Below are 11,388 nucleotides of genomic sequence, written 5' to 3' on the forward strand. Positions count from 1 at the left end.
ATGCAGATAATTTAGATTGAGAGACATTCAAGATTCAAGATTGAAGAGAGTTTATTGTCATGTGTCCCAGATAGGACAATGACATTTTTGCTCTGCTTCAGCACAACAGAATATAGTAGGCATGAATACAGAACAGATCAGTGTGTCCATATACCATTATATAAATATATAATTTATGGATCAAGTATCAGACATTTAGAAGTGGTATTAGGAGAAATATGTTTGCATAGAATTATTTTCCACCCTCTAGTGCTATGGATGCCCGTCATGAAAGTTACCCAAACCTGAGATTGCTAGATTTCTGGACATCAAGAGAATCTACTGAGCAAACGGAAACGTGAACCTTGTGTAGAAGTTGAGGTTATTGAGTGGAGAAGATGTAACATAGCTCTTCACTCTGTCTATCTGCTTCTTTCAAACTAGCTGAGTAGATGTTCGTGGGAATATCTCTTAAATATCGGTAATTAAATAGAGAATGGGCTGTAACAAATAACAATTTTGGGGTTTCAGATCTACCACGTTCTCTGTGCATGCATAATTTGTCATGCTGGGATCAAATTTTATAAGCTTGAGTCAGTCAATAATTTACAAAGAACTCAATTGTACACTAAACTGTTCTATCTTAGAAGTCTTCTTATCGAGTCCACATCACAAGATTAGAAATTGTTCAATACAGTGGAAGGCTTGTGTTGCGTGCTATCCAGTCCATTCTTTCAATCTTGAATTCAATCTTTAATTTTAGCCCTGTGCAATGTTTTCAAAAAGTTAGTTAAATGTGGTGCTGGCTTCCAGGTTTGTTGCTTTTGCAAATTCTTCAAATGTGATCAGCCTACTTGATTACATGACTGTAATTGCTGGCTGAACCCCCTAGGGCTGACTGTTGCCTGACAGCTGCTGATGTTGGGAAAGGGGAAAAGCACGCCACACAGATTACTTGATCTTTTGTGGAAACATTCCACGAGGTGAGCACTGTTGCTTCACGCTGACCACAAAATGCTGGATGTTCAAGCTAGCAAATACAGTCGACTTTACAATGATTCCACTGTTTATAAGTAGGCTACTAATTTAGTAATATTAATTTTTATTTAAAGTTACATTTCCTTTTAATTCCTCCACTAAAGACTAACCACAAACCATCTGCACTCTGAAACTTGCTACTCAGGGGATTATATCCAAATTGGCTATTTAAAGACAAATTCAGCTTGCTTGATGGTATTAAAACAGATCATATAGTTTAAAATCTATATTAATAACTTCAGTGAATCTAAACCTATTTGTCTAAAATATTGCAATAAAATTGGAAATACACTAAACCGATTTAATCCACCATTCTGTTGTTTGGAACTCCTGATAGATCACTGACTCACAGAGAGTCGCACCCTGGCCACTCCCTCTTCTCCCTCTCCAAACGGGCAAAAGGTGTAGTCGTGTGGAAAACGTACACCTCCAGATTCAGGGACAGTTTCTTCCCAGCTGTTATCAGGCAACTGAACCATCCTACCACAACTAGAGAGCAGCGCTGAACTGCTATATACCTCATTGGAGACCCTGGGGCTATCTTTGATCAGATTTTACTGGCTTTATTTTGCACTAAATGTTATTCCCTTTATCATGCATCTGTTCACTTTGAAGGGCTCAATTGTAATCATGTGTTGTATTTTAGCACCCAGTAAAATCTTTTCACTATACCTTGGTACACGTGACAATAAACTAAACTAATTTCACATTTTTCCTTTCAAACCCAATTCAAACACATTTCCCATGCGTTCTTTAGTCACATGCACAGTTTCCAATGCAGACTTTAAAGCATTCAGCATTGGAAATCAACATTTATCATTCAGCTCTGTATAATGTTTAAACAAAACTGAATTGTAAGTAAGTAGTGTACTATGGTATAACATCTAATAGTATACGATCAAAGTACAGCGCGTGCCATTTTAACCATTTTTACTGTTCTGCCAATTCACACAACTTAACATTTTTGTTCAGGAGGTGGATTATTTTTTATAAAGTACCAGCATACTATTATTAGTTCCCAGTTAAATGAAAGTAAGTCAACAATAGAATGTTTCCCAACACATAGCTGTGAGATATGCCAGTGGGCAGGCACGTGCCGTGTGTAATTACTCAGGGTAGGCAATCAGTCGGCTTTAAAAAATCTTAAACAGCGCATGCGCAGATTGCTCTCCTCTCTGTAAGCTGTCAGTCAACTTTTATAAAATCTTCAAAAGCCATATCTCTTAATGTACCGTATTTCCTAGCAGTGAAGACGCACCCCCATTTTGAGTTGCTAAATTTTGAAAGATGGCTGGTGGGACACAGAATTTGTCACGCTCAAAAAAATAAAAATAAAGAAAGTAACAATTCAATTTGCCCAAGGCTTCCAAATCTCCTTCATTCTGAATTACTAAATGGGTGGGGGGTGGAGGGTGACGGCAGGTGGAGAGATGGTGGGGAAAACGGGAGCACACCAGGACAAGTTGAATCAGTTGTGACCTTTTTGAATGACAATACTAGTTCAAGGGACCAATTGGGGGGAAGAGTTCCTTTCACAGCGTGTGGGGAGTCTGGCCAGGGGTAAAGTTACGGGGGGGGCGGGAGCGTTGAGAAGGAGGGGGTCGGGGATCATGCTGGCAACTCACTCACTGCTGCCGCGGTGCTCTGCGCGCGGAGCCACCGCATTGTGACAGAACTGCTTCTGTCACAACCCGCTCACCTCTGGCAGTGCTCTCTGTCTGAACATCACTCACCTGCTGCTCACTGACCTCGCTCGTGTCAGCAGCTTCCTGCAAATCCTTAAATTCCGACAGCTGAGTAACCTCAATTGGTCCCTTGATCGCGCTGTCGGAATTTAAGGATTTGCGGGAAGCGGCTGACATGAGTGAGGCTGGCGAGCGGCAGGTGAGAGGTTTTCAGATGGAGAGCACTGCCAGAGGTGAGCGGGCCGGCAGAAGATGCTGAGGTGGCAGCCGGTTCCGCTGTCCGGTCCTGCCGGCTGCTCGCAGCCACCCGAGCTACTTCCCTCCCCGGCCACAATGCGGAGAGCCGGGGAGGGAAGTATCGCGGCAAGTGAGTTGCTGGCATGATCCCCGACCCCCTCCTTCTCAACGCTCCTGCCCTCCCCGCAACTCTACCCCGGCCAGACTCCCTACACACTGTGAAAGGAACAGCCCCCCCCCCCCAGCGGCGCTGTCCTTTTGCTGCCGCTTCCCATCAGCTGCCAGCAATGAGGGATAGACTTGGCTCTTTCTTGGCTAACAACCTAACCTTCGGACTCCAAGACGCAGGTAAATTTTCGTGCCTTATTTTTGTGTAAAAAATAGCGTCTTCATTGCCGGGAAATACGGTATTTAAAAACATATAGCTCAAAGAAAATTACTTTCCATATTATTTGTACACAAACTCAATTCTTCACTCTTTGTTTCTTAAGATTCTCTTAAGATAAGGACAATCCATGTTTGAAAAACCCGCCAAGAAACTTGCACTGCGCATGCGCAGTAGGCTGCTGAGCATGAGCAATACACAGTCCACGGTGCAAAGGCAGAATTTCAGCTGCCTTCAGCTCCCCTTGTCGTTGATGGCTTGAAGCAGCTTCGACGGCACGTGAGCTGCACACACTTTCATGTGTTACATGTACTGCGGATGAAAGGCACGGAGAATTATGCCTACCTAAGAGATCGATCTCTTAGGTAGGCATAATTCTCCCATGCCTTTACTATTTCTATTTAATAATTACCATTTTATAATTTTAGTCAGGGTAGGCAGTGCCAACCTTACCTCCCCTGATGGCACGTGACTGGCAGTGGGCTTGGGGTATGGAACTAGATGATTTGAGGCCACGTTGGAATCTATGGTAAAATAGGGGACATCTGTGAATATGTAAGATATATTTTAATGAAATGGCTTTCACTGTAACCCATGCTAACTACCCTCAAAAAGTGCCTGTAGTTAATTTGCTTTCCAACCTGTGTATTCAAGACTCTAAAAACACGTTACACATGTGCCAGCATACATTTTAGTACCCAGTCCTCGGATCCAACTTGAATATGTTCTTCCAGGCCAGATATGTGGGCACGACTCATCTAAATGCTGCAGGAAAGCCTCGAAATTCACAAACACTAATCTTGAAAGTTAACAGAACAAGTTGGTATGTTTGGTAAAACAAAAAACAGTCGACAACTGTGGAGACGCGCAGTAAAAAATGTTATTTAAATTGTGCATTAGGCCCCAGTTGTAACATTGTTCAATGGTACGATCCCAACATGTAAAAAGTAAGTGGACGTTTGGAGGTGGAGATTTATTGGACCGCTGGTGAATGTGAGGAACCAGTTATGTGGACAGATTAGAAAAGCTGGTTTTGTTCTCGTTAATTAAGGAAGAAGATTTTTTAAGCATTTAAGAAGTGTTCACTATTGCAGCATTTTGATAATGTACCTTGTGAAACTCTCACTCATCAGTAGCCATTGAATGAAAGTAATCAGAAATTCAAGAGGATAGTGATATTATTTTGGAATCCACTGCATGAAAGGGTGTAGGTTTAGTGTTGACATTGAGCTCGAGGGCTGTGGTGGTCTTAAGGGCCTGTCCCACTTTCACGACCTAATTCACAACCTTTTTTACTCGTGGACATTTTTCATCAGGCTAGAAAAACGCCCCAGCCTAATTGATGCCACGAGTACCTACGACTAGCATCACAACCTTCCTACGACCTCCTACGACCTTGTGACGACCATGCTGCGAGTATGAGTCAAGGGCAAACTCGGCAGAGGTCGTGAATTAGGTTGTGAAAGTGGGACAAGCCCTTTAGGCTGCACGGAATGATTCTGTTAGATGTAGTTGGCCCAGTTGGAGTGGCGGCGCCTAACGGCAGCAGTCGTCTGTCTTTTTTTTATTTCTGTCTTGTTAAATGTATGTCTTGAGTTAGTTTTTATTATTTTTTTTTTAGCTGTTTATATGTGGGGGGCTGTGGGGGAAACCGTTTTAAATCTCTTCCCTGTGCGGGGACCGGACTACTCCCTGTCGGGTCTCGGATGTCGTTGGGCCTAACATCGTGGAGCCGGCCGCGACCTCCGGCCGGGACTAACCTGAGGGCTCCAGTTGCAGAGCCTGCGGAACTGACATCGCGGAGCTGGCCAACTTCGGAGCGGGAAGAGCTGTGGTGGCGTGCGGCTGCGACCCGACTTTGTAGTTCGGAGGCACCGGCCGCAGACCCGGTGGACGGGAACATCGGGAGCTCGCAGGTCCCTGGTGGGAGACCGCTTTTCCGAGCTCCGCAACGGCGACTTCTCCCGCTGGAACCGCGGGTTTAAAGGACATGGAGCCGGGGCCTAACATCGCCCGGCGTGGCTTAAACGGCCTCAGGACTTACCATCGCCCACCGGGGGCTTTAACATCGGAGCCCCAGTTCGCCTCGACACTGCAGTTGGACTGCTGGACCACGGGAGAAGGAACAAAGGGAAGAGATAAAGACTTTGCCTTCCATCACAGTGAGGAGATGTTGGAGACTCACTGTGATGGATGTTTATGTAAACTGTGTTAAGTGTGGGTCTTGGATTGTTTTGTAATGTAAAAAACTGTAGAAATGATATTTCGTTCAAACCTAGGTTTGAATGACAATAAATAGCATTCTATTCTAACTGGGGAAATAATAAATAACAAACTCATTTTGTTGCACAGTTCAGTGTCAATTGGATCATGGACTTCCCACATTCAGCAGCAAGTGTGTGGCAATGGTTGTCCCTGACCAACACTCCCTTTACGCTGGTGAATTCTCCTCTCCCAACTTACAACAACTTGATTGTCCACTCTGGCCTGGTGATGTGGAGAAGGAGTACTGACTGAGTTGAGATAACCTGCCATTGTGTACTACTGCTCTATCCTCAGCCCCTACTCTTGCTGCCCTGTGATGTACTGGGCAGGAAGAACTGCTTCTGTCACAACCCTAGACTCCGCAGAGGAATACGGGGAAAAGGGAAGAAGCGGTGAAGGGGAAAGAGGGAATAAATTGAGTGCTTCGAACAGAGGAAATTGTAAGATATTCATTTCATGTAGTCTATTCAGAATATTGTTAATAGTTTCTCCAAAATGGCTTGTTGGACATTTGAAAGTCCAGAAAGAATTCATCATTGAATATTAATTTGCCTTGCTGTCAGAAAGTTGCAAACTTGGCTGCATAATTTGTGTCAGGCCAGAGAATTATAAAATACAAAAGGTCCATGAATGTGTGCATGAATCCCTGTATCAGATTTATTATTAATCTTAAGCAATAATGTTTCAAACAAAAATGGGGCAGGTGACAGGAAACTATCAGTAAAATGATAAATTGGAGAACATTATTTTGTCCCCATACAGTAACAATATCATTTCATTTCCTCTGCAGAAATTACTAGTTGTTAGGAATCGGTGATAACGAAGTAAAGAAAACGAATGTAATCAGTGTTATTTTGGAGTTGCAGATGTTTAGTATATTCTGTCTTGTTCCAGGGTCAGGGTGGTGAGCGACTCCTCTCCACTGAAGTTCATGAGGAAGTTGCAAATGTACTACAGCAACCACTCGCTCTTGGTTATTTTGTTTCAACTGCCAAAGCTGAGAATCTTCCTCAATGGTTTTGGTCAGCCTGCCCTCATGCTCAAAATCAATGCCCTTTGTTTTTAAAGGTAAGTTTAATTTAATCAATCCATTTGTCATACTGATAGGGTGGGGTAAACATACAAATAGGAGCCCGAGCGAATGCAGGCCCTCCTAGTGCTGGAGCATTAATAGCTGTTGTCAACCCTCTGGGGCATTTCCACATATACATGCTCTGTTTTGCTTAGTTCCATAGTCTTCCATCTTGCCATGGCCAGCTGGATAGAGGGTCACAGCGTCTACAATCATATGTCCTACGCATATACAGTATTTCTGACTGTGTACACGGTCGTACAGAGAAACAGGGCCTTCGGCACAACTGTCCACAATGCTTTTTCCCCGAGTGGTGGGTCGACATGTGTACAAGGGAGGGGGGAGCTGCCATCGATAGTGTCCCCCAAGAATCTATTGTTCTCATTATAGTATTGCCCCTCTGCACATGACTTGAAAAAGTGTCATCCATGCACACTTTCCAACACTACTACATCTCCTCTCCTGATCACTCCAATGTCGGTAAATTATCAGATTGGTTGTTCAGTATTTAATGTGTAGAAATGTTCTTTGTTATTCAGTCCCCATCAGAAACCCTGTGTCCTCCATTCCTCACCCTGTGTCCTCCATTCCTCACCCTTTGTCCTCCATTCCTCACCCTGTGTCCTCCATTCCTCACCCTTTGTCATCCATTCCTCACCCTGTGTCCTCCATTCCTCACCCTTTGTCCTCCATTCCTCACCCTGTGTCCTCCATTCCTCACCCTTTGTCATCCATTCCTCTGCTTATTGTTACCCATTTAAATAAAAATTTACTTCAAAACTCTCCTTGTTTTCATATTCCTAAATTGCCCCCCCCCCCCCCCCCCTTCACCTCATTCTCTGTAATCTCCTCCAGCCCTACAGTATTATGTGAATTTGGTATTCTTCCAGTTCTATCTGTGCAATCATTGTCCACATTGAATTGTGCAACACTTTAAGATTCCGCTTTCCAGCTGGTAAGGCCGTCAGCTCTGGAATTCGTAAATTATTTTCTACCTCTCTATACTTTCCTCTTTAAAGACGCTCCTTAAAGTTGACCTCTTTGACCAATGTTTGCACCGTATATTCTCATTGGTGATTCACTCTTAAGATTTATTTATTAATATTCCTTGGAAACTTTTGCTTTGTGTTATATAACTAATTTGATGTTGACTTATGGTGCCAGGCATCGACTGACAGACACAAAGTGCTGGAGTAACTCAGCGGGACAGGCAGCAGCTCTTGATAGAAGGAATGGGTGACGCTTTGGGTCGAGACCCTTCTTCAGACTCAACCCAAAACAGCACCCATTTCTTCTATCCAGAGATGTTGCCTGGCCCGCTGAGTTACTCCAGCATTTTGTGCCAATCATTGGTGTAAGCCAGCATCTACACTTCCTTCCAACACATTACCTGACAGATTTCTATGTAACAACCACAAAACTTAAATGCAGTTAAATTTCTTGGGAGGCAGCACATGCTCCTCTGGTAGTTTTAGAGAAAATGTTGTTGAGAATCTGATAACTGGACTTTTTGGAATTTTTACATATGCTGCTGGACTAAATACTGAAATAGCTTGCTTTATGATATAAGGAAACAGCTTGGACGTTTTGCTATAAATTAAGTACCAAAGTACCAAAGGAAGAAGTGTCTAGAACCTCACGAAATCTATTGGAAATAAGTTGGTCATTTATTTTCCCCCATAAGGATTTGGGTATTGAGCTAACTTTGTAAAAATGTTACTTTTTATATTTTGCAATAGGCCTCTTTACATCACCATGTCTCCCTGGCACAATCTGATGAACTACTTCCTGGCAAGCACACTCATCCTCACCCTCTGGATTCCAATAGAACTTCAGATGTTTTGAGGTTTGTCAACTTTGTTACTTGCCATTTGCCGTTACCTTTTTCATTCGATTACTATTGCGGGGATACTGATTATTTTTTTTTTTCTGTTTCACTTTTTCAGGTTTGTGCTGGAACAGTATAATGCCTTATCATGGCTCAATTGTAACCCTGCCACACAAGATCGCCAGTCCTGTCTACCTGTCCACTTTGTGGTGCTTACTCAAATGTACAATGCCATTATGAATTTACTTTGAAACCATAAATTGTGTTATACGCAGACCCACTCACTTTCCTGATGAAGGACATGGTGCATCATCAGCTATTTATCAGTGGTCTGAAGATCGTGTAAGGGAAAATATCAAAACTTCAGCAAGTATCATTTCAAGACAATTAAATTCACTCCACATCCAATTCTTTACAATGTGTGAGCATTAACTTGCAGAGCACTTTTCTGGGGTACTGCTGCATCAACGATCTACATTATAAAGCTCTTCCACATCAGTAACTTTTTGGGAATTTTTATGTTACAGCTTCTGAAACTGTACTTGTCATCATTGCTACAACACAGAATTTATTTTTCATGATAAATTGTACATTCTTAAAAACACAGTATTGTGAAATCGGGGAAAATATAGTGGGGAATATCAACTAGCTAGTGCTTGTAAATGATATTTTATTGTGCATTTGAGTCACCTTTGGTGACTTTCTTTGTATTGTAGATATAAACCAGATATATCAGAACAGTTTGTATCTATTGTGTATAGTGTAAAATTGACAAATTGCAGTACTATTTTTTCTTAATCAGAAAAATTTCACAAGGCCTTTTGAAGAGGAAAATCAAGATTGTAAAATTGTACAAAAAGTTAACTTGGTGAGAATTGTAAGTAGAAGTTTGTAATTTTTTCCATTTTATTGTCATTCTCCCTCCCAGAATTCATCAGACTAGATGAAAATGGGTGTTTCAATTTAAAGGCCATTTTTATCTAAGACTTTACTGATGAAGATAAATGCTCGTCTTCATATTTTTGGAGGTGCAAATTCAGGCCTCTGTCATTTTATTTAAGTTTTAAGTTAAAAGATTCTGGTGAAGTAATATTTATAGGTTTTTGTGCAAAAAAATTAAATAAATGGCAATAGATAAAATCCTATATTATGTACTTCAATGTGAGAAAGTTGTATGTATATTTCCCGTGGATATGCATATTTTAGTTGTGGATTTTTAAAAGTTTGAGCATACAAGCCCCAGTTGAACAACAGAATCCATTTACAGAAGATCTTCATTTTCTTCTGTTAGAAAGCATTCAAGGTTCAGAAACGACATACAAAACGTCTGTCTCCTGACAACCTGGGTTTGCTAGCATGCTTGTATGTATATTTCAGAACATTTTTAAATGTAAAAGCTGTACATTTCACGCCAATATGAAGTTTTTTCTTCTGAGCATTTTGCTGTGGGCTTCTTTTATATAAAATAAAATAAGTGAAGTTCATTTTAATTCTGTATTGCTGAAACAAATACACTAAAAGCGAGTTTGATAAAACTGCAGGCATTTTAATGTCATTCATATATCTTGTGGATGAGAGCTATACTTTTACACACTTTTTTAGATTAATAAATTATTAAATTATCGAAATACAATCTCTGGGTACATTTCCTTGTAATGAGCTTTGAAATAATGCACAACTTGAACGAGATTGGAAACGTCATATTGTTTTAGAAGACAATACTATGCCTGGAGACATCAGTAAAGTGGTTTGACTTTTACATTCAAGTCGGTTCCTTTTCCTGGATACTATTGGAATTTGTCACACAAATCATTTCTCTCCTGATAACCATGTGCAATTTCTATTCAAATATGTTTATTTTCGTTGAACGTTTCAAAAATAGTATTACGGTTTAAGAAAGTAAAAATAAAAAATAGTTAGAAGGAGAATATGTTGCCAAGTGGCAGAAATATCTATCTTTGTACATTCTATTCATTTATAACATACACACCGTGCTACAGTTTCCATTAGGTTTTAGTGGAATGACTAAAAGGGATGTTACATTTTTTTTAGAAACTTCACATTTTGTATCTTCTCTGTAGAAAATGTCAGATGCTAAATTACTGCAGAAAGTGGTGTACACGTTGGAATTTGCAATATGTGTGTGTTTCCACAGCAAACTCACTGGGGTTGTGAACGTAGAAATAATATTCCCCATCTAAAAAGTGAATATGACATGTAAAATGTTATAGCTTCTGATTAGGCGATAGTTCTCTGATCAGGTGGCTGTCATGAACTCTGTTGAATGGAAAACAGTGGATGTGGAGAGGATGTTTCAAGATTCAAGATTCAAGAGAGTTTATTGTCATGTGTCCCAGATAGGACAATGAAATTCTTGCTTTGCTTCAGCACAACAGAATATGGTAGGCATGAATACAGAACAGATCAGTGTGTCCATATATCATTGTATAAATATATATACACACACACATGAATAAATAAATAGATAAAGTGCAAATAAACAGATAATGGGCTATTAATGTTCAGAGGTTTGTTTGAGTTGAGTTTAATAGCCTGATGGTTGTGGGGAAGCAGCTATTCCTGAACCTGGACGTTGCAGTCTTCAGGCTCCTGTACCATCTACCTGAAGGTAGCGAGGAGATCAGTGTGTGGCCAGGATGGCGTGGGTCCTAACTTTCCACTAACTTGTGGGAGAGTCTAGGACTAGAGGTCACTAATGGGAAACCTGAAGGATTAAACATGCTTTAGACAACTGTTTACCAAAGGTCATGAAATAATCAAATGATCCAATGCAATTAATTGTTGTTATCAAATAAGTTGCATTTTAATTTAGAACTTAATTTTCCTGTGCAAATAATTTGAATGATATTGCTGATTGTTCATCAGCAGTTCCTCTACC

At 41.0% G+C, this 11,388-nt stretch overlaps 1 protein-coding gene across 3 annotated transcripts in view; it reads left to right on the top strand.

Moving 5' to 3' along the window:
• The window catches only part of med13l (mediator complex subunit 13L), a 213,300-nt gene extending 203,183 nt beyond the window's left edge, over positions 1-10,117 (top strand). For all 3 annotated transcript variants that reach the window (XM_033043124.1, XM_033043126.1, XM_033043125.1), the window contains 3 exons: positions 6,484-6,657; positions 8,401-8,507; positions 8,608-10,117. In XM_033043124.1, the coding sequence (XP_032899015.1) occupies positions 6,484-6,657; positions 8,401-8,507; positions 8,608-8,740 (414 nt within the window). In that variant the 3' untranslated portion in view covers positions 8,741-10,117. The remainder of the gene's footprint in view (positions 1-6,483; positions 6,658-8,400; positions 8,508-8,607) is intronic.
• Positions 10,118-11,388: the final 1,271 nt, after the last annotated feature.

The sequence above is a fragment of the Amblyraja radiata genome, chromosome 25, assembly GCF_010909765.2.
Source record: "Amblyraja radiata isolate CabotCenter1 chromosome 25, sAmbRad1.1.pri, whole genome shotgun sequence".
In the NCBI taxonomy this organism is placed as follows: domain Eukaryota; kingdom Metazoa; phylum Chordata; class Chondrichthyes; order Rajiformes; family Rajidae; genus Amblyraja; species Amblyraja radiata.